Source organism: Amblyomma mixtum, chromosome 3 (assembly GCF_055824585.1).
Source record: "Amblyomma mixtum isolate Tamu chromosome 3, ASM5582458v1, whole genome shotgun sequence".
NCBI classification, from domain to species: Eukaryota; Metazoa; Arthropoda; class Arachnida; order Ixodida; family Ixodidae; genus Amblyomma; species Amblyomma mixtum.
This window is the reverse complement of record NC_143014.1, coordinates 179,184,685-179,211,794: the sequence shown is the minus strand read 5'-3', so window position 1 is coordinate 179,211,794 and position 27,110 is coordinate 179,184,685. Positions and strand designations below refer to the sequence as shown.

General features: G+C 42.5%; 1 protein-coding gene across 2 annotated transcripts; it reads left to right on the top strand.

Annotated features, from left to right (window-relative positions):
• The first annotated feature begins 15 nt into the window (after nucleotides 1–15).
• Nucleotides 16–26,751, top strand: LOC149352860 (leukotriene A-4 hydrolase). 2 transcript variants are annotated; one of them, XM_089582071.1, is made up of 17 exons: nucleotides 17–1,255; nucleotides 1,321–1,475; nucleotides 2,633–2,738; nucleotides 2,795–2,863; nucleotides 2,946–3,047; nucleotides 3,126–3,178; nucleotides 3,250–3,322; nucleotides 3,809–3,949; nucleotides 7,940–8,034; nucleotides 8,661–8,772; nucleotides 10,451–10,595; nucleotides 12,602–12,705; nucleotides 14,178–14,248; nucleotides 18,965–19,112; nucleotides 22,961–23,043; nucleotides 26,175–26,279; nucleotides 26,572–26,751. In XM_089582071.1, the coding sequence occupies exons 1-17, from the start codon at nucleotides 1,088–1,090 to the stop codon at nucleotides 26,687–26,689; spliced, it is 1,848 nt and encodes a 615-aa protein (XP_089438197.1). In that variant the 5' UTR covers nucleotides 17–1,087; the 3' UTR covers nucleotides 26,690–26,751. The 2 variants fall into 2 exon arrangements, 1 of the variants encoding a protein (XP_089438197.1); XR_016290864.1 differs by lacking the exons at nucleotides 26,175–26,279; nucleotides 26,572–26,751 and adding an exon at nucleotides 20,952–21,134 and having other exon boundaries at nucleotides 16–1,255; nucleotides 22,961–23,035.
• Nucleotides 26,752–27,110: the final 359 nt, after the last annotated feature.

Here is a 27,110-nt window from a genome sequence, read left to right as displayed (position 1 = left end):
CCGCGTTCCTGTGACCGACCCATGATTACCATGATCGCCCCAGGTTCCTCCATGGCTCCAGGTTATTTCCTTCGTCGTACGTGTTGCCATGGCGCAAGAACAATCGCACCGTGTGTGTGGTTCGGCTGTCTAGCCTTTTGTGAGGCTGATTGTGCTGGTTTGTTTGGAGAAAGGGCGTCTGTATGCTCTTGCGCTTTGCGCACACAGAGTGATAACGCTTGCTTGGCGTCCGCGATTCGAACCAAAATGTGCGAAGACGCGGTAGAGAAGCCAATACCTCTCAAAAGTGTCACCTTTCAGGCAAAAAGTGCGATGCGTAGGGGCGAACGGTGCAAATATGGAAGATAAATAGCGCACCGGTGTCGTTTATTTTCGCCGTGTGTCTGGTTCACGAACATGGTAGCCTGTGTGGCGTCGTAACCTCGTAGCCGTCAACGTCAGCGCAAGCTGAGGAGGCTTTAACAAAAAAGTAATCTTCTTGGTGCATGCAAGAGAAGGAAGCGAAGAGGGTGCCTTGTCGGCACTGTAGTGTACGAAGCCGACGCTGTGCTACATGTTGCTTCCTCCATGTGTTGCGCCCATGGAGGAAGAACAATTTCCTTCCTTCATGGTTGCGCCAAAGCAGTTTTTTTTTTCCTCCATGGCCGCAGTAGCCGTAGCATGCCGTAGTTGGTAATGTAAGTACATCCGCCTTGTAGTTGGTTTTGATTATGACAGGCTGACAGCACTGACAACCCTTAGAACATGCCTTGGAAGAAGGAAAATGTGACAGCCCGCAAGGAATGATGATAATGATAGGGGCTCTGATTGCGCAAGTAAACGTCATTTTCTTAGAAAATATATTTTTTTCACGTGCTCGAAGGTTGCAGGAAGACTCAGATTTGTTAATTACAAAATTAATTGACGACAAACGTGTCAGTAAATACCGAGATTGACCATATGAGGTGTTTGGCTTTTGTTGAGTGGTTTTGAGCCACTTAGCCGACTGGTTGACGTGATTGAGCCGTTGATGCCGTTTCGTTAGCTCGCTCACGGGCAACTACGTGGGAGGGTCTTGAGGTTCTAGGTTCTAGCTTCTAAATACGAAATGGGTGGTCCGCGACTAACCGAAAATGACCCGCACTCGTACTCAAGACCGGACCATTGCTTAGTCACTGGCATTCACCTCGATGTCCAAGTCGATTTCCAGCGCAAAATAATGGCCGGTTTCGCAGAAATAACGTGCAAAAAGCTGTCAGAGCACTGCAGCTGCCTGGTGAGTAAGCGGGTTGCGCGATTCGCTGTGTTACACGGACATAATTGCACCTGGGCACTACGCAGGTTTTGGACACGCAAGACCTTACAATTAAAGGAGTCACGCTAAGCCAAGGGGGACCAAAACTTGATTTTTCCCTGGCTGAGCCTGACCCTATCTTTGGCTCCAAGCTGGAAGTGCAACTGGAGCCCAAGCAGTTTGCCGACGGCAACTGCACGAAGTGAGTCGCACGAGTGATTCATAGTGCATTGTTGGAATGACACCTGCAGTAAACTCGTTGCACATGCGGCGAAATCCTGTGCTTCGGTCTAGCAGCTAAACGCTTGACGCAAATCTGGTGTCGTTCTGTGTTCATATAACGGAATTTTTGTTAAAGAAAATAAATTGTGCCACTAACCAAGTGGGTCCAACCAGATATTAAGCTTAACTGATCTAGCAAATTAACTATCCCAATTGGCTACATGGTGTGTTTTAAAGTAAAGTAGTAAAGCAAATATAAGGGCAGTGTAGCAGTTAAACACTTGGTTGAAATTTGGTGCCATTCTGTGTTCAGGTAACTACCTTTTAGCGAAACTAGGGATAGAATTTGGTGTAACTAGACGGGTTCAACCACGTACACTTAGCGTAGCTGGTCTAGCAGGTGAACTCTCTCAAATGACAGGTGTATTTAAAAGTATAAAAATAAAACAAAGGGAAAGGGTCATGATAGTTGATAAAATGCAGAAAATAGAGAACAACTGCCATGCTAAGCCTCAAGTTCTTGAGAGGACAGTCTACCATTACATGCCCTTCTGGCGGTAAAGTTGCAGAGCAGAGTATTTTCGCTACCTGAGAGCTGAAGGGAGTCGTTCGTATTTCTTTTATAATAAGGGAGTAATTACTCATTTTGTTTTAGTGTTGTATGTTTCGTACCATAAGATTCTTTCAGCATGGTCTCTAGTGGTATTACTAATGCAGCCTTATAGTGAGACGCCTTGGTTTTTACTGGGCAGTGCGTTTACCTCCTTTCCACATATTGTTTTTGACTTGTTTCATCCTGCCAGTGGGAATGCCCTTCTGAAAAGAACTAAATGGCAAATGCCCCTCGAAGGAGGCCGTCCAGCCAATGGTGTAGACCCCATCTCATGATGTTATAATTAATCCCCTTGAACCTGGTGGCATGACATCACAGGGGACTGACAGGAGGAAGAGGATTAACCATCATGTCATGAAAATCGGTCAACACCATTGGCTGGAGGACCTCCTTTGAGCTGCATCTGCTGCTTTATTCTTGAGTTGTATCCGACTATGTTTGGTTTCGCAAGCTTTCCGTCTGACAGCAGTGCCAGGAACTGAACCTTTCTTTTTGTGCTTTGATGCTCTGGGTTATATTTGCAGAGTTTGCGTGGAGTACGAGACATCACCTTCCTCTAGTGCTCTACAGTGGCTCAGACCTGAACAGACTGCTGGCAAACTGCATCCGTACCTGTACAGTCACTGTGAGGTATGCAGTTGGTGGTGCCATTCTGGAGTGGCATCCACATTCCTTTCTCTTTGTAGCCCATTCACTGTAGAGCAATGCTGCCATGCCAAGACACTCCAAGTGTGAAGATGCCTTACACTGCTTCGGTGAGTGCAGAGAAGATGGCAAAGCATGAAACATTCCACATTGCTGCTGCTGCCTCCTGACGTCGCAGCATTTCATTTTCAGGTCCGAGCGCCAAAAGAGTTGACAGTCCTGATGAGCGCAATTCGTGAAGGGTGTGAGGAATGTGGTGATGGTGCAACAAGAGTGACCAAGTTCACCCAGAAGGTACATTTATGCTTTGTTCAGGGTTAGCTGAACATGGACGGTAGCTAACCTGTGATGATCTGACTTGCCTGTGAGCAGGTTCCTGTGCCTGCCTATCTGATAGCCATTGCTGTTGGCGCTGTTGAAAGCAGGTGGGTGGGAATGAAATGGGCGTGGTTGAGAGAATGGGCTGACAGGAAAGCTGTTGTACTGCCTCTTGCAGAAAGCTGGGCCCCCGATGCACTGTCTGGGCTGAGAAGAAACAAGTGGACTTGGCCGTGATTGACTTTGAAGATGTAAGATATACTTCTCAGCTGTTATTGCTCAATTATTACTACTATTTGAATTACTGCTTAGTAACTCCTCAGTGGCTGTCAGGTGTCAATGTTTCCATTTAATTTACTTTGTAGGCTTATGCCTCAGGAGCGAAGGAATGAGACAGCTGACTCATTTATCAGGCAAACAGAACTGCCAGCTCTGGGTTCACGTGCCACAGCCAGGCGCCGTCTTTATTTTCTTCCTCTTGCGGGCGCTCATTTGCCATGCTCAAGGCACAGCCAAAGGAGGGCACTAAAACTGCTTAGTGTTTATCAGACGTCAGTGTTTCCCAAAAGCAGTACAGAGCAGTGGCTGGTGTAAGGTTTGTCCAAGCGTTGTGTTGCAGTCAAGGTTTTGGATGCTCCTATTAAGATGCTAGTGCTTTCTGTGACTAAGACCATTTTCATGTGAGGTGAACAATGAAGGAACTTGAAGCTATGCCTCATGGGTTCTGCTTGTTACAGACGGAACAGATGCTGTGCGCAGCAGAGTCCCTGGTGGGCCCTTACCTGTGGGACATCTATGGCCTCCTGGTGTTGCCACCCTCGTTTCCCTATGGTGGGATGGAGAACCCTTGCCTCACCTTTGCCACACCCTCACTGCTGGTTAGCATTAGTTTCCATTCATACTGATGAAGAGCTCCACAAGGTGGTGTTAATCAGCTTATTGAAGGGTATACCAGGTGTTTCAGCGAACACTTTCAAAAATGAAAAAAAATAGGCTTTTTAGGGTAAAATTACGGCTTTTGCAGCATGGTATTACCAGGCCTGGCAGACACCAGAAAACCGGTGAATCATCCTACTAGTAAGCTGGTTAACTAATTTCTAATAATTAGCTTTTTAACTATTAGAGTTAGGTGCCTGGTTGCAATTAGAGATCTGTAGCCGGTCGTTAGTAATAGCCATATCAGTTCTTAGAATTTCAAAAACGCGATTACCCTTGGCACTGTGGCTCCACAAAATTTGGCTTTTTCTACTAGTTAAATGCACTGGAGGGGTTGCTTTTCCTGCATGCTTTGAAAAGCACATGTATTTTCGCACGATGCAGTCAAACTTTGTCGAGCCACAGCGGCGAGGGTAATTGCGTTTTCAAATTCTAAAAACTGATATGGCTATAACTAACGACCAGCTACAAATCACTGATTACAACTAGACACGTAGTTCTACTAGTTCAAAAGTTAATTATTAAGAATTATCTAACCAGTCTACTACCTAAGACGATTCGCCGGTTTTCTGGTGTCCGCCAACACTGGTAATATGCCGCAAAAGCCATATTTCTACCCCAGAAAGCCTATTTCTGAAAATTTTTGAAACTGTTCTGAAACACCCGCTATATGCATTACTACATCAAAATTGTGGTGGTGAAACTTGGAACCAGTTCCTTAACAGTTGCTTGTGTAGTTGTTCTCTGACTGCATATTTTACCTCATGCACTGCTGTTTCTTTTATACACTCAACTATCACATTAAGATTTTTTCGTTTTACCATATCACTCGCATCATAAACACATTTTCTCAAAAATATTCTAAAATTTGGGGGGTGAGTTCATTACGCACAGTATTATATTGGCAGAAGTTTATAATTTGGCCACGAAAATAGCAGATGAGTTGATTATGCATTCATTATTCAAGTAAATACAGTATTTTGTACTGTAGTCATGGTGTTATTTTCATTTGGTGTCATTTTATTTCAGAGATTGCACTCAATTACAGCATTGTTCGAACATACAGTTACAAAGCTGCTACTGCGAATGTGACCAGTCACCATTCTTAGCATTATTTGCTGTTTGTTTTTATAATAGCTGTCTTTCTGAGTATGGAGCAAGAACCAAGACTAGACTGTACTGTAATGTATTTGTCAGCAGTGCTTGCCTGTGTTATGTGCAAGAAATGGAGATTGTATATGGAGCCCTACTTTGATGAAAACAACTACAACTTGCTTAGCTGCGGTGTTGTCATTTACGAGGAATGGACAGAAAGACCAAAAGGAAGGTTGCCGTTTCCACCTTCATTGTAGATGTCAATAGCACGTCAATTTGCTGGCTGAACTGCCACTGTGTATGGCTAGCTAACAGGCAGTGATGGTTTTCTATTTCTAGAGCACAGTGTTGGCAGGCGCTAATGCCAGATGCATTACTGTTGAAATTAAAAGTGATCTGTTGCAAGATTCGGACACTAATAAACCAGGGTTGCTCATAAGAATTACAAAAGACCCTGGTTATTTTACTTTTTATTGGCCCCATTAAAGGGGTATTACAGGGCACATGGTTGATTCGATGGATAATCTGAATGATGGTGGTTCGGAATGAAGTACGACAGCATTGGGCAAGTCATTCCAGTCCTTTGCAGTGCGGTCAAAAAATGATGACTGATAGGCACATGTCCCGGCAGGGGAAGGGTAACTGGTGCTCTGGTGGTTCGTGCGGCTGGAGATGCAGTGGGCAGGGCTGATAACAGACTCGATCGTGGGGTGATAGTCAAACTTATGAAAAAGGCATAGTCTTGCAATAGTACGATGGACTGCTAAGTTTGTAAGGTGAGCATTACGTTTTGGTTCAGTGACAATTACATGATAGGAATAGGCTGAGTGGATGAACCTTGCTGCACAGTTTTGTGTTGCTTCTAGTAAGTTAGAAAGGTTACTTTTATAGGGTCCCAAACAGAGCATGCGTATTCCAGTTTGGGACAAGTGAAGGTTAAATAAGCTAATAATTTCACTGATGGGGGTCCTAGGCGAAGGGTTCGCAGAAAATAATGAAGAACATGATTAGCATTTTTAGTATCTGCGTTATGTGATGTGACCAATTAAGATCGTGGGTTAATTGAACACTTAAGTATTTTTATATTCTGTCACCGCAGTGATTTCGGAGTTGGAGATAATGTATTTTGAAGTTGGTTTGGAGTGACGTTGATGAAAGGATAGTAGAGATGTTTTCTTCATGTTTAAAGACATTAGCCATTTGTTACACCAGGTTCTTATGCATTCAGTGTCAGATTGTAGGAGCTGGAGGTCACTACTGTTGGTTATTTGGTAGTAAATAACGCAGTCATCTGCAAACATGCGCACATTAGAACATATATTAGCTGGTAAGTAATTTATATAAATAAGGAAGAGGTAGGGAAGGCCCCAGGACAGTGCCTTGGGGTGCCCTAGATACAAGAGAGGCATAAGAAGATGTATGCTCATTAGCCAAAACAAACTGTTGTCGGTTAGTAAGAAAGTACTGAATCCATTCCAAAGCAAAGCAATTAAGGTTTAGGCATGAAAGTTTTAGAAAAAGCCGCTTATGAGGAACTTTGCCGATGGCCTTTTGAAAATCTAGGAACAGGGCGTCAAATGGGACGTTAAGCTTGTAAGCTATTAACAACATAAACATTAAATAAGTCTTATGCATTAGAATTCTTGCGCTTTATATATAACGGGACAGCAGTGAGTGTAGTCAGGTGTGTCAATGAGATTAGAAAGGTTACAGGAGTAAGGTTGGCACAGCTGGCCAAGGAGAGGGTATTTGGAAGGATATGGGAGAAGCCTTTGTCCTGCATTGGACAGTATTTAGGCTGCTGATGGTGATGAGAATTACTTAAAGCTATTGAGCTATGTACATACCTTAACGTTTGTTATACTACGGTGTGTACCTGAGATACACGTGTTTTAATTAGGGTTTGCACATTTGAAATTAAATAGTGTATGGTAGTGCTTCTGTATGATTACTGTGGGAGGCTTAGCATATATGTGATCTACCACTACCCCTTTCAATGCAGTTTTCAGCTGTTAATTTATTTCCTTTTCATTAAATGAATGTCCAGAATCAGTTCCTTGCTTTCATTAGTCGGATCGCTCCTGACATCAGAGAATAGCCGTGTATGAGCAACGTTCAAAAAGCTCTTTCACATGTGACCTCTAAACTGCTGGCTCTCTCTTTTTGTTGGCCACGTAGCACTGCCCATCAAACGGTCTTTCAAACTAACTTTCTCCAGTATATTGTGTTTATTATTTTTTTTTATCTCCTAGAAGCAAGTGCAAACTTTGCTGGTAAGCTTTTCTGCTGTGCTTGTTTTTCATTTGCAGATTTTATGGAATCTCCTTTAGGGCTGAGCAGTATGTTGATTACTATTTATGTAAAAATATGTTACAATTATGTTGGTGCAGAAAGTTCATCTGATGACCACAGTGAAGTGAATAGTGCTGGGAGTTTAATGTCGTTTTACTGCAAGGTATATGGCAAGCATCCCTGCCCCCGCCTGAAGGAGTACTTTGAGTGCGCGCATCGATTCTTTTGACAGATCACTTGCTACAGTACTTTAACAGGGCACCAGTTGCCCTGAAATGCAGTTATTGTGCAAAATACCTGATCAACAAACACCAACTGTGAGATCACCCTTGCGTTACTCTTCACTGTCCAGTGCGCACTACCTTTAATATACTGGAGACACACTATTATAGGAGCTGGGAGTAGTGAATTGCTCCTTTTGGCATCTACAGACATCCTCCTCCTTTTGCTTGTTCAGATTGTCAGAAATGTGCTGTGCAGTGAACGCTGGGGCATCAAGCACTTGACCTGGTGCAAATAAAGGTGTTTTCCTGCTCTCGTTACAGGCTGGGGACAAGTCTCTTGCCGACGTGGTTGCCCATGAGATAGCCCACAGTTGGACAGGCAACTTAGTTACAAACAAAACCTTTGAGCACTTCTGGTGGGTTCTTGCTGCGGCCGCTGCTTTTTCTACTCTTTATATGCTGTCAGGAAGCCTGTACAGTGCGCGTCAGTTTTGTGCACATAGCACCCACAAACCGATGGTATAAATACCAACTGGACACTGGTTCAATTGGATGAGTGCGTTCGTGTCTACCTGGCTTGTAAGCCTATGTGGCCACGCTTTTGCACATATGTGGCTTTGCTATGTGACCAGGTGTTGCTTTGTTTGCTTCAGAGTGCCGTGCAGAATACAAGATTGGAGTGCTCTGTACATGATATGGTTACCTGATTATGCATCAGTGCTAGCTGATACTTACCTTGTTATGCATCAATGCTAGCTGCTACTATATTGTTTTAGGCAGTGAGTGCAAAGAGTGAGCAGAAGCACCTAGGACTTACCTAGCATGCCTTTGAGTGTGTGGGTGCCTTATGCACACTTTTGCAGCCAAAAGCAAGCATGTTTGCTCTGTAATAAAGTTGACCATTTGAATATTGTATCTTTTTAACATGACCTGCGGTTTAGGAAACCCTTTCGTAATTTGTTCCTAGCTTTTTTTTTTTTTTTTCATTGTATCTCTCATACAGCATACTGTTATAATTGTATGTTTTGGTACTTTTTCTCAGGTTGAATGAAGGCTTCACCATGTTCTTGGAACGAAAGATCATTGGTCGCTTGTTTGGAAACGAGATGAGGGAGTTTCAAGCATTGCGTGGCATTGAAGATCTGGAATATGCTGTAAGAATTAGTGTATCATTACATGCTGTGAATTTGAATACCTAATGGTTGGCAGCTTGGTTGCAATACTGCTAAGTCTAGGACATTTAGTCCTAGCTTCAAGAATTTCGCAAGCTAGCTGATTGTTGTGTCTGCTTATCACTTCGCAGAAACGAAACGAAGGTGATAAGCAGACACAACAGTTAACTAACTCGCAAAATTCTTGAAGCTGCAGAAATCGCAAGGGTAAAGGAAGCATGCGTTAGCAGCCCCTCTGTGTGCAATCACAAAAAATGAACGGAGGTTTTTAGCAACAACTGAATGACACCATCAACAGCTGTAGTATGAATCTGCCCTTGTGATTGTTGATATGTTTTTTTTGTTGGTTGAGCCCGTCATATATTTTTGCGGGACAAGCGATAAACTTCACTTGTAAGTCAGCGCCAGTTCTGTCTTCCTTTGTCTCTGCTTCAAATCTCGCTGTATTACTCGATGGAATACCAGCACGCCGAAGCATTAAATCTAGCACATTTCTCAGACCATAGAGCACTCATTGTAACCCTTGCATAACTTAAACAATTTTGTTGTACCGTTACGCATGGCGTCATCCCTGCATTAATCATTTTGTGAACCAGTTAGTGCTGATCACTCATCGTACCCTTGGGATAAATGCTTTGTAATTTTTTGCTCATCTTTTGTTTATAGACCCATTTCTGCACGTAGGGGTAGTGACCTGGCAGATCGTGCATTTGTGCAAGGCAAATGATTTTGTATCTGCATGGTAGAGACGGAGGGTGCTGTGGTGTTTTTGCATGATGGTATGGTATGGTGTATTTATAGGGTTTAACTTATCAAAGTTGCACATGGGTTATGAGAGACACCGTAGTGGAGTGCTCCAAATTAATATAGACTGCCTGGGGTTCTTTAATGTGCACTGACATTGCACAGCACGTAGGCATTTTTGCATTTCGCCTTAGTTTAAATGTGGCTGATGCCGGTGAAGTGCAAAAACACATGTGTGCTGTGTGGTGTCATTGTGGGTTATAGACATGTTTCTTTTTAAAGGCATTCTGTTTAAAGATTCAAAGGCATGTTTATGTTTTTGTATGAGTTTTCTCCTTTATTTCACATTTGTTTCACAAGTAGTTGGTCTTTGGTCCCTAATGAAAACATCTAAGAGATAGGATTTTTGTTGCCTGCTTCTTTTACAGTGTTATCTTAATTTTCACTCTTTAACCTCATCACATACCTAGACTTGTATGTGATGAGGTTATGAGCATGTGTCTCAAGAAGCAAAGATGCTTACTTTAAAAGACACTGCAGCACATTTTTACACCCTGTCTTTGAGCAGAGGGAATTGTGCAAACTTTGGCATTCCAGCTTGCCAGGGGCGGCAGAGTGACTAAGGTACTCACTGAGCTACAGAGTCTTGACCTCATGAAGTGTCTTCACTTCATTAGTAACAATGCTGTGTTCTAAAGTTTATGTGCACACTGAACAACCTATGCTGGTCTGAATTAATATAGAACCGTGTGTCATGACATCTGTCAACAGCATTAATGCCCGCACCACATGGGTTGCTTCTTGGTTTCTGCCCAGGGGTACTGCTGCTAGCAAGCTCCTTCATGACAGGCTATTTGTGAAGCCAGCCTATCTGCCTGTACAATGTATTTCTGTTCTGTGTCATGCACTTGAGCAGGTTGAGACGTTGGGTGCAGACAACCCCCTGACATGCCTGGTTCCGTGCCTTTCTGGTGTTCACCCTGATGAAGCCTTCTCCAGTGTTCCCTATGAGAAAGGGCACACTTTCTTGTACTACCTGGAAACGCTGCTTGGAGGGCCAGGTTGGAATAGCTTTCCTCTTTGTAGTATTGTTGAGAACAAGTGGCGGTCTGCTTTTGGGGGGCATGGTTTTCAGTTCACTAAAAATTGTTGAATAATTTTTTCTGCATTTTATTTATTTATTTTTTAATACAATTCTGGTGTTTTTTGATAAAAACTGGGAAGCGGTCTGGAAGATTAGTTTTGCCCATCGAGGTGGTGTTGTAATGCCCGAAATATATTACTTGGAACTACTGCGTGTTCGCTGAGAGACTGTGTGCTGCTTACCTCCGCTTTGTGTGTATCATGTTTGCTGTATCGCTGCAGCACCTCACCCTGCCACCACTTGGTCATTGTGGAAATCTAATTTCCTAGAAGCCGTTGGCTTGAGCCAGTTTGACTTCCACGAGCAAATCCACTTGCGAAGTCAAAGTTCCAAATTTTTGTAGGCATTAAAGAGCTGCTTTGGTTGGCTCCTCTTGTAATGTGACTGCACTATAGAATTTTCACATCTGTCAGTATTGCAGTGTGCATGATGATTTAAAATCCACTGTTTTACATTAACAAATGAAGTAAAAAAACAACATGCAGTCTTGTCTACTGTAATGCTGGCCTGCAGTTCAGTGGACTCTTATTAATTCAAACAAGCTTAATCCAAACTGCCAGTTTATTCATATTGGTGTTTTGGTCCCGTCATAATGTAGTGTATTAATCGGGGTCCTCTTTATTCAAACTCCATGCAGCTAAAGAAAATTTTTGGTCCTTTTCAATTTAGAATCATCGAGAGTCAAGAATACTGCAGTAATGCATTTATTGTTGTGAGATGCTGACTATATTGACAGTCGGTGACAGCAGCAATGGGTGCATATTTTTTACCCATGTGTGGACATAGAGGCTCTTTATTGTAGGTGAGCTTGGGTGTGCGATAAATGTTCTGCTTGGACAAAAACTACTGATGCTGAAAACTGTGATTGTCTTCATAAAATGCACTCCTGCTTAAAGAAAAAGGCACTAATTATGCTCGTCTAGGGTCTGAGCTATAGGTTGCTACAATTTTTTCTTCACCTAAGAGAATGAGAGAGAAGAAAGGGAATGCAGGGAGGTTAGCTAGGCAATGCTGGGTTGGCTATTGTGCACATGGGGATGGGAATAAAGGGAGCAAAAGGGAAAAAAGCAGGAAAGTTGAGTTCAATTTGCTTTGTGAATGGAACGTCACTGTAGTTCTTTTGTGGTCTATAAAAACAGAATGTTCACAGTTTGCCTGTCATCTGGCTCATATTCAAACAGCACTTCGATGGCATTCTTAGATGAAGAAGATTCAGATCATGGTTCGTGCATTTTGGCTTCTGTTAGAGGACATGAATTCTAGCAGGGCAGTGCTGCGTCGAGAAACCCTCATCTATATGAAGTGGGGGCAGTGGCAAAGTAGGTGTGCAATCATTTTCTTGCATGTAAAGTAATCACACTCTAGGGATCCAGCCATTCCAATTAAATAGAAATAAGCCTTGGTAAACACCACTTCCAACACAGCAACACTGCATCGCAGCAGGAGAGGTTTGATGGTTATCCGAGTTGCAGCAAAGGGTCAAGGTTGTGCAGGTGGTGTCCAGAGTTTCTAGGAGCGCTCCATGAATCTAAAGTCACATTGAGGAGAGGCTCACGAAGCTCCATTGTATCACTGGCTCTTGCCAGAAAAATAGATATTTTGCATGCTCCCATGGGCCAATCGAGCTGATGTGTTACGAATGTCATTGCTTCAGCTGTGGAGATTCCAGAAAGCTGTATGGCTTTCCTTTGTAGTAGTAGCAGTGTGCTCAGGTGGATGCTAATTTTTTTCCTTGTAAGTGTCTCGCTTTTTTTATTTTGCTTTCTTCAAGATTGCCGCTGCATATCTTTTTTATTCTGGAAATGTTCAGCATAGGCAATCAGTGCACTAATTTTCTACATTTGGTTGGGTTGGCCAGTGTCACATAATTTCATTCACATTGTGACTGCCCTTGTCAGCCAGTTTTTATGTTTTGCATCACAGATGTGTTTGACCGGTTCCTGCTGTCCTATATTGAGAAGTACAAGTTCCAGTCCGTGGACACATGGCAGTGGAAGACGTACTTGTATGACTACTTCAAGGACAAGGTGCCCGTAACCACAGATTTCTAATGTGCCCTCTGATTTAACAGATAGCTTCTTTTCCATGCTTAGAGTGTGGACATTTGTGGTGTCTTTGATCCTCATGAGGATTGTTGCTTGGCAGCACGCTTTCATTGCGTGGTTTAGCTCGAGTGATTGTGGCAGTTTGGTCACTCAAGAAGGTGTTGGTGAACTGGCTCTCCCTAGAGCAGAGTGCACACTTCTTCCAAGGCATACTCAGCGCGGTGATGTATTGTTTGCCATTTGACTTTCGTGACAGGCTTTGATACTAGCTTCACAGACTATTAAAAATCATTTGCACTTTTTGACGCATTTGGCAGCAGATGTGTATGAGTTAAAGCAATAAGCAGAAGCCGCAAGATTGATTGCTTGTTTTTAATGCTTCACGTTTAAAGGACCAGCCCTTTGTACTTTCCCGACAAATGTCTGACGTAGCCTGAGAAGTATGCTCACAGGAAGTGCCTGTAGCACCCATTTTAGTACATGTACCTTTACAGCCGGTATAGCATATTTGGCCTTTAATACAACTTTGTATATTACTGTACCAAGTGGCATTGCATTATGTACAGTTGTTTCATAACTAGCTGTTTCAGAATGTAAGAAAAAGCCACAATTGCTAATACGTGGGGTTTGATGGGAGCAGTGTACTCCCAAAAACCAGCTATTGCTCTCACTTTAATGCACATATCTTTAAAAGAAGTGTACCATGTTCGACTTCCTAGATAGTTCCGCACTAGAGACAAGTGTCATGTCTTTCTGATTGTTACTAACTTCACAGTGCAGTTGTAAAGATGGTTGGGCATTCTGGTTTGCTCTTCGCTTTCAGCAGTGGCCGCAGTGGTGGCAGTAAATAGATGCAAAGGAGACAGAAAGACATTGCAGGTGCCAGTGCATTAGATAGTACTAGTCTGACGAAGCGCATACAAAGCGGAGGCCGTTGAGAAAGGGGAGTGAGTCTCATGTGAGGGTGTATTGGAGACTTGTGCAGTGTTGTTTTATGGCTGCATCATTTCAGGTTGTAATATCTTGCACAGTGTATGCTCAGCAGCAAGGAGCAGCAAGTCTAAAATAGCTGCACTTCCCGCAGCCTATATTTAGAATGCCTGTAGAACGTGCCAATGAGACGGCCAGTTTTTCGCATTTAATCATTTTGTTAAACAGATGTCCTGAATGTAGTGCAGTGCTTTGTGTCTGCAGTTTGAAAAGTAGTGATCTGCTCAAATGACGCACACTGTGACTTCCTACTGCCAGGGCAATCAAGCACAGACATTGTGCCTGTGCTGCCTATGCTTGTTCAAATTGAACTGCCCATCAGTGAATGCTGTTTGAAAGCGCTTTCTTGAGGAATGACATCTTCTAGAGGAGTGATGATGGGCCTCTGCATGGCACCCTTCATGTGACATTTTAACGTCTGGAACACTGGTGGTAGTAATGATGTCCTCTTTTTCCCTCTGCAGACAGACATTCTCAACAAGGTAGACTGGGAAGCATGGTTCCACTCTCCTGGGATGCCACCAGTGCTGCCAAGGTGAGCATGCTTCTGCATTCAGCATGTCTCACTGGTAGGGCTGCTAGACTAAAGGGCTTTATGGCTGAACGGTTGTATTAAAATTTAAAATTCCTGTTAAGTATACCAAATAATTTTTCGGTGCCCTCATATTGAGGTTCTGTCATTGGGTACATTGGATGAAATTCCAGCAAGGCCCCTACTTCACTAAAGAAACCTCTCTGTAAAACTTTTGTGAAACTAGGCTAAAATGCATCTGTCTGTGACCCTCACATGATAGACATATTAAGACTTTTGAACTAGCCCAGAATAATACTGCTCACTTCAATCTTTCTAGTGATTGTATTATGTACCCACTATAACATCAGTGATATCCAGCCTGTCATTGCCACATCCAAGAATGTGTTGAAGGGTTTTTCATTTTTGTCTTTTTAAGGCACAGGTCCCGATGCTCTCTTTTAGGCTACATTTGCACGAGCATTCTGCGCATTTTCTTGTTCAAACAGCACAATGTAGGCATCATTCAAAAGCTTAAAATGTACTGTACACTCTGTCAATCAGTGCACACCACTGTATTGTAGCTGCATATCACCTGCTCAAGAGGTAGTATTGCAAATGACAAAGTCGGTAGTTTTGTTGATATGACCTACTTCAGAGAAGGATTCTGAAGAAACTACTTTATTTAGGACAGTTTCGTTTGGCCTACATATATTTATCTAGTATCATATGGTCTCAGAATGTGCATTCGTTGAATTGCATTTGATAAGCAGCCTTTTAAATATACCAAAATTTGACTCTCTTAGGCATGAATATTTGTTATGTGTTGGGGTGCTTGCCCGACCTCATCATCTGCAATATCACTTCTTGTGCAGTTGATAAGGCAGCTACACTATAATGGTGTGCATCGATTGACAGAGTGTACGTTAAGCTTTCGAATAATTTATTTATTTATTTAATTATAGAATACTGCAGACCCTAAGATGGGTCCAAGCAGGAGGGGCAAAAGTACATAAAAAGAAGTGCGGCAAATTACATAGCACAAAACTAACATATTTATTTATTTATTTTATTTATTTATTTAGCAATACTGTAAGCCTTTGACAGGCCTATACAGGCAGTGGGTTACAAAGGTATTCACAATGTACAACACTTTGTAAAATATATTAATACTAGAACTTGTTATCTGAAACAGAACATCATTCCAACCAAAATCAAACGGTAGAAAAGAGCAGGAAAAAAAATAAAAAAAAATAAAAAAGCTTCCGCTTTATGTCACTGAGTGAAACAAAGATTCTACCTTATTGACAAAGCTAGACACAGAATCGTCGTCAACAACATCCCCTGGCAATGAATTCCAAATCTCTACGGACGACGGAAAAAAAGAAAACTTAAAAGTATTGCACCGTGTGACGTATGGCCGGATGTGCTTATCATGATTTTTTCGTTTAGTGTGACGGTGTGGTGGCTGCAGATACTGATCTTTGTTGATACGCAGCGATCCATGGTAAAGCATGAAAAGAAACTTCATGGCGGCAACGCGACGCCTGCTCGCAAGTGTGGGAATGCCTGCTTGTGTTCTAAGAGCACTGACACTTTCAAACCGGGAGTACTTCGAGTAGATAAATCGTAGTGCTTTATTTTGCACCCTTTCCAAGGAATCTGTCAGGTACTGTTGATGCGGGTTCCAGACTATGCTACCATATTCCAGAATTGGTCGGACTAGAGTTTTGTAGGCTTTAAGTTTTACTTCAGGAGGAGCCTTGCCTAATTTTTTTCGTAAAAATCCTAGTGTTTTAAACGCTTTTGCACAGGTGTTGTTAATATGTACATCCCATTTCATTGTGCGTGTAAGTGTTACCCCTAAGTACTTAACAGTGTCTGTTTGGCTGAGAACGGACCCCCCTAATGTGTAGCTAAACCTTAACAACGATTTTTTATGACTTACACTTAAATACTTAGTTTTTTCTGCGTTTATTTTCATGCCCCACGTTTCGCACCAGAGAGCAATGTTATTTAATGACATATTGAGTTTCCATTGATCCTCAACTCCCCGCACGACTGTGTAAATCACACAGTCGTCAGCAAAAAGCCTGATTTTCACCCCATCGACAATGCAAGAGCTAACATCATTAATATATATAAGGAATAATAAAGGTCCCAGGACCGATCCCTGCGGTACACCTGAAACTACTTCGAGGTTCTCCGATTCATTATTATTTATAACCACATATTGGGTGCGATTTGACAGATAAGCTTCTATCCATGCTATTACTTCCGAATTAATGCCAAGGAGCTTAAGTTTGAGTAATGGAACATAGTAAAGAACAAGGAAAAAACAACTAAGCAATTATCAGTAAGCAATTTTGTTAATGGCATCGATCTGTTTACAACCTCAGGCAGGAGTTCATTCCACTGAGTTATTATGTGAGGAAAAAATGAGTATTTAAAAGCATTGATTCTAGCACAGTAAGGTGTTAGTGATTCTGTGTGACAACGTCGTGTTAGTCGCATTGTGATCGGTTTAAGAAATAAATCAGGGCTCATGGAGAGTTTGTTGTGTTTTTTTTGAGTAGGAAAAGAAATTTCAATCGTTGAATTTTTCTTCGTGTTTGCAATGTCTGTATGTTGTTTTTTGCCATAAGAGTTGTTGGAGAGTCAGTAGAACGATGTTTATTAAAGATGAATCTAACAGACTTTCGCTGGATCATTTCCAGTGCCTCAATGTTATGTTTTGTGTAAGGGTCCCAGACGGTGCATGCGTACTCAAGTTTCGGTCTGATGATGGATGCGTAGGCTAGAAGCTTTGCACTAGAAGGGGCACCTTTTAATCTATTCCTAAGAAACCAAAGTTCCCTAAAGGATGCCGTACATATGTTGGTTATATGTTTATTCCAGCTAAGTTTATTGGTTATAGTAACACCTAAGTATTTGTATTCGTTAACTTCCTCAAGTGGATGATTTGGAAGGGCATACGGAAATGATAGGCTACTTTGTTTATTGGTCAATTTCATATAGACTGTTTTGTCATTGTTAAGCTCCATCTCCTATCGGCTGCACCATGAGTGAATGTTGTGAAGGTTAGAATTAAGGATGACTTGGTCTTCGTGGGATCTGATTTCATGAAACAAAACACAATCATTGGCAAAAAGCCTGATTTGCACTGGTTCACTTAATTACATCCACAATGTCATTGATGTAGACCAAAAACAGTAATGGTCCAAGCACACTTCCTTGCGGCACGCCAGAAGTGACCGGAAGGCAGTTTGAACAATGGGCATCAGTACTGATGAACTGGGCGCGGTTAGAAAGGTAAGCAGAAACCCAGGTAATTATGAAAGAAGGCAGACCGATATTTTCAAGCTTATATATTAGTTTGGCATGTGAAACAAGGTCAAAAGCTTTCTTAAAATCTAGAAAAATTTAATGCCTACCTTGTGCTGTTTGAACAAGAAAAACGCGCAGAATGCTCGTGTAAATGTAGCCTAAAAGGGAGCATTTGCTCAGCCGAAGTTGGACCCCTGCTTCAATAAAGAGTACCTTTCTCCTTCCTTACACAGTGAACTTATTTCAGTGCCAGTGTGTTATTGTTGATGAGTTGGTCGTCAGAAAAAGGTTGGGTATATATTATGCTGCACAGACATGTTCTTGTGTGTCATGAGGCTCAGACCACCTTTCTGCTAATATTGCTTGCACAAAAGGTGACCTCTTTTTTTTTTCATCAGTCTTCGTTCATGTTTTGTCCCTGTGGTTTTCCCACTTGATTACATCACTTTTCCTTTTCCTTACGACGCGTGTCTTGTTGTAATTTTTTCTGGTTATTTCTTCTGTATGATGTGTTATGTGTTGTTTTGTCTACAATTTCTCTTGTTACAATTGCTTGTTGCTTGGCTTTGCCACTAACTATCTTTAGTCATATGTTTAGCATTTCAAATGTGTCCCTCCACAGTGACTAGGCAATTTAAGGTTTGTGAAACGCATACACATTAGCATTGAGAAAAAGTGCAGTTTCATGCAGTTCTAGTAAACTTTTCTATTCCTTAGCTACAACTTATGCTTCTGGCTGTAGGAAAGCATATCAGGACCTCTTCTTTGAAAGCAATGTATAAATTCAAAGGAAGGTGCTCAATAATATGAGCCCCGATGCGGTGGCTCAGTGGTTATGGCGCTCTGCTGCTGACCCGAAAGACGCGGGTTCGATCCCGGCCGCGGCGGCCGAATTTCGATGGAGGTGAAATTCTAGAGGCCCGTGTGCTGTGCGATGTCAGTGCACTCTAAAGAACCCCAGGTGGTCGAAATTTCCGGAGCCCTTCACTATGGCGTCCCTCATAGCCTGAGTTGCTTCGGGACGTTAAACCAATAAACCAAACTAAACAATAATATGAAAGAAAAAATTCTCATATGTGAAATTAAGTGCAGCCATCACAGTGTATTTCTAAAAATAGTGACCATACCACCATAATGATCAGTAATGACTATGAGACATTTGCGATATACATTTCGTAGCTCACTGGCCGAGAAAATATTAGTAGCTGTCTAATCCTGTTATTTCTTTTTGCACAAGCCAGTTTTGTTTTTGCACTACAGTTTGCAGCTTCCATCATTGCAGCTTGCAGCAAAATCCCACGCTGTCGCATAAATAGTGAGGAGTGCTTACCTGTCTACTTTTTGTGCTGTGATTTACAGTGTTTTTTCAGCACACTGACTGGGAATGCCACCTTGGGCTTTGTCTGCTTGCAGCTACAGCAGAGCGCTAGTTGTGCCATGTGAGCAGCTGTGTGCCAAGTGGGCCAACCCAGCAACTGCTCCAGAGCACTTCTCATCCAATGACTTGGCCTCGTTTAAGCCCAGCCAAAGCTGCCTGTTGCTGTCGCTGCTGCAAAAGGAGGTTCGCACAGTACAGCTGTGAAAATTTTGGCATGCTTGAAAATGGGCTCTCTTCATAATTATTAAGCCTGCTTCTTCTTGATGTTGCATGTCCAGCGAATTACGAAATGGGAAATTTTTAAAGCGGAATATTATAGTTGTAGTCTGTGTGTTTTATGGAGTGAAGCATGCTAAGGTGGCTTTCATGACAGCACCACATCCACCTGTCAAGCACTAGCATGCGTGTTCAGCTCCTTCCCCTTGTCTTACCGGTGGAAGTCACGGTGAATAACCAATTTGTGTTTGGCACATTATGGCTAGGGGTTGGACTTTTCATTTTTATTTTTGAAAATTCCGTGTACTATTTCGGTGCTCATTTCAGAGCGCAATTTTTTGTTTCAGTAAATATTATTTCCCATAGAAGAATTACCAGTTTTTTTTTGTGTGTGTGTGATAAATCTGGTGCCTCTGTGCACTAAAAATTCACGTACAATTTATCTTTGCTTGTTTGTTAGCAAGAGCAGTTTATGTGCCATTAATTATGCATATATGGTCACGTTTCAAGCAGTAGTTGCAATGTAAAATACTATATTTAAAAAAAAAAGCAGCAGTGTGAAAGTTAAGTGGTCAGGCCATAAGACAAAAACATAAATAGAAATTTTAATTCTATAAACTGGGTTAAGCGAAAATCAAAGTAATAATCATGCAAAAGCAGCATACAAGCGAGGACCACACATATACACTTGCCTACTTATATAAGTGTAAACAGACTTTTTTATCTAATTGCCTTCATGTCGGAATAACTTTATCTGCTTGTGATAAATGCAAGTGTATTTGTTGCTTGTATCACACTGCTGACTCCTTCGTTCATGGACGGAACTGTGAAAGCAGCAAACGCTTCTCAGAAAGTTTCAGATTGGAAATAAGAAAAAAGTGACTGCAGCAGGAATCCAGAAGGAGGCAGAGGGCCTCCAGTCAAATAAATCTGCATGATGACGTACTATCGCGCTCAATATGAGTTGCAACGCGCGGTCATCGACCGGGGCTCGTTCCGTGGTGTGCCTCCTCCAAACAGTCGCTCGGAATTCTGGGAGAAACTTTTTCCTGAGCGGGGGTGCTGTTGTCTCATGGAACAGCAGTTTCTCCCAGAATTCCGAGCGACTGTTTGGAGGAGGCACACCACGGAACGAGCCCCGGTCGATGACTGCGCTTTGCAACTCATATTGAGCGCAATAGTACATTTGCCCTGCGAACCAGCCAACCAACCAGTTGATCGAAACCAATTGGTTTGACATGAATGTAGTGTGCAGTGCAGCAGGGACGGGGGGAAGGGGGGGGGGGGGGGGTCAGGAAACAACAGATGCACTGACTTCCAACTCTAATCCAGGAAAAGACATTTCCAAGCACCTTTTATTTACCATTGAGCACAGTCATGATACCAAAGCACTTCTGCAGTAAAGGCCATGTGGTAAACTTCATTGCACCCAAGGGCAGCAAAATCACGAATGACATGAACAAGAAGGCACCCTTCTGCAGTAACAATGCATAGCAGTGTAATAGAATAAAAAGGAAACAAAATATAAAATACATTAACAAACATAAAAGAAACAAATATGAAAATTATGGTTATATTTGTGTATCTTTTGTTAAATTCTTCTATATTTCACCTACTTCGTCGTGCACTTTGGTTGCTGCCTCACATATGGTCCATGGTGTAGTACAGCAGTTCCTTGGGTTCTGTGGTCTGCTTTTGTGAGTTCCGCTAGCACCCATACTGGCCTGATCCCCTTTTCTTTCTGGTACACTTCTTGGGGGTGCGTCGGACCAGGTACAGTACTTGGTTTGCTAAAACTCATTGCAGAGCCTAAGAAATGAGTTTCACGTCGTTGACACCGGCACCATCTGCAGCACTGACTTTGGCAGCGCGCCAAGATGCTGTGCACCAGCAGTGGCAAGGCATGTTTAATTCTTTGATGGGAGCACTGGCGGGGATGGGTTCACCCGTGGCGAACTTCACAGCATGCCAAGACGCTGCTACGCCAGTGTACGTATGTTTAGAACACCGGTGAGAAAGTGTTGAAGAGGCATGGTGCACAAGGTGGCGCGTGCTGGAGTATGTGCGCTCAAGCATCACACGCCGCAGCTAATGCTCAAATATTCACGTTACACACTCGTAACTGCTGTTTTTTTTTACTAGTCCTCGACTTTGAAACTCAATTATCTCGCATATCACACCAGCAGGGTAGGGGCCAAGTGTTGGTAGTGGGAGCATTGCACCTGACGTCATTTCGCTATCAAGTGCGCACGCGAGTGGCTCCTGAAGGCGTGGGTTGTAAAGTGGAGCTAGCGAAGCCAGCTGAGCCAGCTAAAACAACAAAAAACAGAATTTGTGCACCTCAAGGAGTGTTGATTCAAGCGATTCGACTGCTTCGGCCGTTGCCGGGGCGAAATTTTGCCGCCAGTAATCCCGTCTGTGCCAAAAAGCCAGTATTTGCCGAAATACAACAAAAAGAAATGCCGACACCGCGCTCCTGCCTGAGAAGGGAGCAGCAGATAACCACTGCAAGTCGGACAAGTCATGACGTGAATCTCTGTGCGGCCCAGCCAGCCAAGTGCACAAATGCAATGAAATGTTTGTCATGTGACTGTAGCTTTCTGCGTTCTCGTCTTATAATCAAAGGTCCAAGCGTGAGTGAGAGTGGCATTTAATGAAAAACTGGCTGCTGAAAGCAGGAAAACCGACAGCAAGAAAAACAAGCATTCCCTCACAAGCAACACCGACAGATTGTGGCTACCAACCAATGTGATGGGGGTGCATGGAGGGTGGGGTTTCCATAGCACAGTTTGAAGGCTGTTAGGGTTCCTTGTGGCAAAAAGTTTGAGAACCCCTGATGTAGTGAACAGTCGGCTCAGCACTTCCTGTGGTTTTTGGCCAAATGTACTGAGTATATTTGAGAAACTCAATACTAAAGATTTAGTTCATGAACCTTAATATATTAAGAAGCATTTGATTTTTTTTTTTTTTTTTTTTTTGCATTAAGTGCACACCTCTAGTAACAACTAATATTATATGCAGAGATCATACAGATGATGAAATCAAGAATAATTGTTTCATCCCTTTTGTTGTTGTTCTAGCAAAAGGCTAAACCAGCGGCTTGAATTGGATGGAGATGTTCTAAGGGTTAGGGTGATACTTTAAATCTTGATGAATACATCTCTGTCTTCTCATCCTCCAACCATAAGGGCAACATAAAAAGGAAAGTCTGGCTGTGTCTCTGGTAGTTGCGAGTAGCTTTGCAGTGCAGCCTAAAATGAAGTTTGTAGAACATTGATTCACACTTCTGCACCATTCTGGTTCTGCATGTTATAGGTTCACAGAATGCTGCATGCATATGCTATTTGAAACAAGTTACGCTTGCTGTGAAAATGTTCTCTGTGCGCCATGCAATGTGTCTGTAAATGCATTATCATTCTTTTTATTACAGCGTTTCAGAGAGCCCTGGCTGAGTCTTGTAAATAAGTCTGTGAGGAAAGGAAAGGTGTAGTAAATAGGCTGACATGTACGGACATCAATCACACTACAAATGCCTGTGCATTGTATGTTGTCAGTGCATGTTAAAGAGTTGGAAGTGGTCAAAATTACTCCGAACCCCTCATGCACAGCGACCCTTTTTGTCCCTTGTTTCACTCCCTCTATGAACCCCTTCCCTCTCTGCACATTTCAGATGTACATCATAAATGAGACAGTTATTGCACCTTTCCTTCCCTCCTAACTATATTATTATTATTTATTATTATGTTGGGTTTCAAGTGCTTGTGATTGTAGGGGTTGTAAATAGTGTCAAACTTGGGCTTACACCAATCTTGCAGAAGCCTCTTCCTGCCGAGCGGCTTCAGTTGCTGACATCCTTGTACAAAATGGAGGAAGTTGGCAATGCAGAGATCAAGTTCAGGTAATAACCTGCCAAGAACTACCACGTTAATAGATAACTGTTCCTTAACTGCAAGTTACTGTGCTAGGGAAGAACAGATGGCAATTTCTTGCGAGTGACCTGGCGGGCCATAAGTGCCCCTGCATGGACACTGTCAGCAAGCATGGCATTGCTGTCACCAATGTGAGCTGTTTTAAATGTTGTAACTTTTTCTGTACTGGCAAAAAAAACAGGTTTAATAAAAAGTGAGAAAAAGCCCATGCCAGGCCAGATTTGTTACGATCAAACATGCTGAAAGAGAATGTAGTAGAAAAAAAGTGCGAAGTTCTGAGGACAGTAACGCTCATGACTGTTCGCATTTAATTTATCAAAGGCCCAGGTTCAAGGGCATGAGAGGCAGGCATCAGGCTTCAAACTTCGTTCCCCCTAATGGAGAACCCTGCGCGTACCTATGGCCATTCACAGCCTTTACACCCATTTGGGATGGAGCTACAGCTGGTTTCCAGTGCTCTTGTATCAGGGCAACACAGCCACGTGAATATTCTTTTCAACAAGATAAACTTTCCTCTCGGTGTATAACACATTATTTTTAGTCACATTTTGGTAGAATATGTAGGTGATGTACACAGCTAAATGGATCACATTGACAAGTGTTTCCTTGCAAGCTCGCAGATTTCCAGGCTGGGACTCAAGCTACGTGTGAAGTGCCAGGCTGCGAGTACGAGCCCTAATCCTCACCTTGTGGATCAAGTCACACTCACTGCTTTCAATATCATTTAAAAGGTTACGCTATTAGCAGTCTGTAAACCCTCCACTGCCAAAAAACAGTACATTGGAGCCCCTGAAACTTACCCTACCTGCTACACCATGGTAGTATTCAAAAGAAGCGGCGAGAAAATAATTTTTTTCCTGCAATATATTTTGAAACTAGTGAGCAACCAGCATCATGGGCGTGAAAACTACTAGTATAGTATCCATAAATTAGCAGTCAAGAATTTGGTGCACTCTCTAAGAGTGTATTTAAAGCGAGGACAGCAAATCACCATCTTTGGAAGCGAATGGGTTAAGAGCAGGTTTTGTAGTCTGAATACCAAATCTCATGCATGTAAAACGCTTGCAAGTTCTCCAACTCCTATGCAGCGCTAGTCGTTTGTTGTCTTGCTGTTGCTACCTGCAAGTGACCCTTAGTGAAATCTTGTTGAGGCTGTGTGCATGTCGGCATTGTTTTTTGTTTTCAGTCTTTTGCTGGTCAATCTGATGATGACATTGAATTTTAATGGCACAAGGTGTTTGGGTTCACATAAGGCAGGGTCAGAGACCTATTTTCCAAGCATTTCATCCCCAGTGAAACTGAGCACGAGGCCTTAAAGAAACCTTTTACCCATTGGAAAACACTCTCATTGTCTCAGAAAGTGGTCGAAAGGCATGTTCTTAGAAAAAAGAACAGAAAGCTGGGCGAGTTGGTTGTTATCCATTCTTAGAAAGAATGGCCCAATATTTGAGTACTTTCTCAATTTTCTTTCTGTGTGGCATTACTCAGTAGGATAACATTCAGTTCTACAAAACATTCAATTCTAAGACGTTTTGAGGCACAAAAAAAAAAATGTTTTACTCCATTCATGTGCTCTGTGTTGACTGAATTGTGTTGTGGGTGCTGACTTCTACGTCTCTGTTTGCTTCTTTTCCCTGGATAGAATTTTTCTTAACATTGCTGATTTCATTGTCCCAATTGCGGTTGTTTCATTTGCCTTCATGTCTTGTCCTAGGACTGTGGCATGTACAAACTCTTGAGCAAAAGTGAGAGGCTCAATCCCAGCTCATGCCATTCTGTTTTAAATTGCATTTGCAGCTCCTCTAGGATGACACTATATACAATGGGCTCTTTTTTAACAAGGTGTTAATCTAAATTCCCTAATAAGCCGGACAGTGCAGGGACCTTTGGTTAGTTCTATGTGAGCACAGAGCAAAAAGAATCGGATAAACATAAACGCTAGCAGTGCCACGCTGACTGGCATTGCTCAGCAACAAGTGGCCAATAGGCTTCTGTGACTGTGTTGCACTGTGTAAGCAAAAAGAATGCAACAGAGGAAGCAACGACATTAACGGAAAGCCAAGAGCAGCTTTGTATATGCAGGCATTCTAGTCTGGAAAGAACAATGTTGATTTGCACCTAGCCTTGCAGGCAGTGTGCAGCTAATGCACTCATCTCTTAAACCCCAAAGAAACATTTTTCAGGAGCACAACAATTCTATAGTAGAATAATACTTAGAAAAACAGCAGTTGGTAACAATGGGTCATGGTCCGCAACGTCCTGTATTACTCCGCTGACCAGTTTCAGCTGTAAACAAAGTCAGCTTTTCATGTTAGGCTATATGGAACATGCCAGAGACATCAAAATTCTTGAGCTTGTGATTTCGTCTTGTTGTTAGCTTCTTTTTCAGCTAACAAGAAAAGCTTTAACAACAAACTACTTTTTTGTCACGGAAGAATTCTGTGTAGTAGTCCTGAATGTGAGCGGAGCTTCACTGCAGAGTTAAGTTGCATCCAACTATGGGCACCATTACCAAACATTGAGCAGATGTTCTCCTGCAAGATAAAAGAGCAGCTGTTGTAGAAAGGGCTAAAACAAACAGGAATTTGATTGAGGGTGTTGTGTGCAGTGTTTCAGAAAATAATCTCTCCAATGCTTAATAAGTGTTTTGTTGTAAACTCATTCTCATTAGTGCATGTTTCGCTACTTGTTTACTCTTGGCACCTATTTATCATTGTAAAGCACGGCATTTCAGCTACTTTTTTTCATGCTGGCAACATTAAAAAGAGCTTGTCACTCGTTGTTCAAGTGTTAATTTGAATGCTAACAACTAACACTATTAACAGCATCGTTTGCTGTGATGTAGAAGTAAATAGAGTTTGACACTGTAAGAGAAGTGTGTTACTTTTGCTTGTCACTGTCCTAGTATGTACAAATGAAGACTCAGTACAATGGATGAAAGCCTCAAACAAATGCTGCTCTTAAGTGATTGTTAAAAGTGTATGATTATACGTAAGACACATTAGGTTCATGTGCCGTGGCCTTCTTTTTGTTTAGGTGATTGTTTTAAGTTTGTCACGGTAACTAGATTTGTAAATGACCACCACCTTTTCTTGCACAGGTGGCTGCGCCTGGGACTGCGGGCGAAGTGGGAGCCAATTGTGCCTCACGTGTGCCACTTCCTGCGGACCTACGGGCGGATGAAGTTTGTTTATCCACTCTTCAGGTATCCCTTGTACTCCTTTTTGTAGACTGCAGGTGCAATCTCTGTGTAGCCATCGAAAACTGTACCTGTCAGTTCCTCTCCTGTAACCTCTCCTCGCACCCAGTGAAAGGCATTCGCATACTTAGAAAAATGTTGAAGGCAGAAAGCAGCTGGCACAGGACACAACTGCAAGCTCTTTAGTGACATAGGAAGTTCATCACATGCTCCTATACTAAAGGCTGGCTTGTGCTTGCCTGCATTGTTTGAAGCATGCAGCGCAAAACAATTACCCCACTGACTTTTCTTGTTGCAGAGACCTGCATGCTTGGGAGGAGAAGCGGCAGCTGACTCAAGAGCTCTTTGATGAGCTGAAGCCTCAAATGATGCACGTTGTCACTCTCAAGTTGAGCAAAGACCTGGGCTTGTCTTGACCAAACTGTGCCCAGCGTGGTCATATTTGAGAAATTGAATAAAGTTGAATGACTGTCAATAAGCTGTGATTGGTTTTGCACTCACTGCTGGTAATTAAATGTGGCACTGAAGTATCGGCCCTCCAGTAGTGAATGGATTCTGCTTCACTGTTACATTAAGCTGAATTGCCCTTATCTCATCGTGGTGCCTTTGCAGGTATTTTTTACCTGCACATGACCCTGTTGTGTATTCAGCATGATGACGCTTTCTTGCCACCGTCCTTCACACTGCGTAGATGCTCTGGAAAGGAATGGTGCCCCTGCAGTTATCAAAAGAGCCCTTACGAAGACCAGTTTCTTTTCTTTACTTTTTTTTTCCCTTGCGAGAAATGTCACCCAGCTGGTTTGAACGAACTGATTGGTGCATGCATTGCGCTGTTAC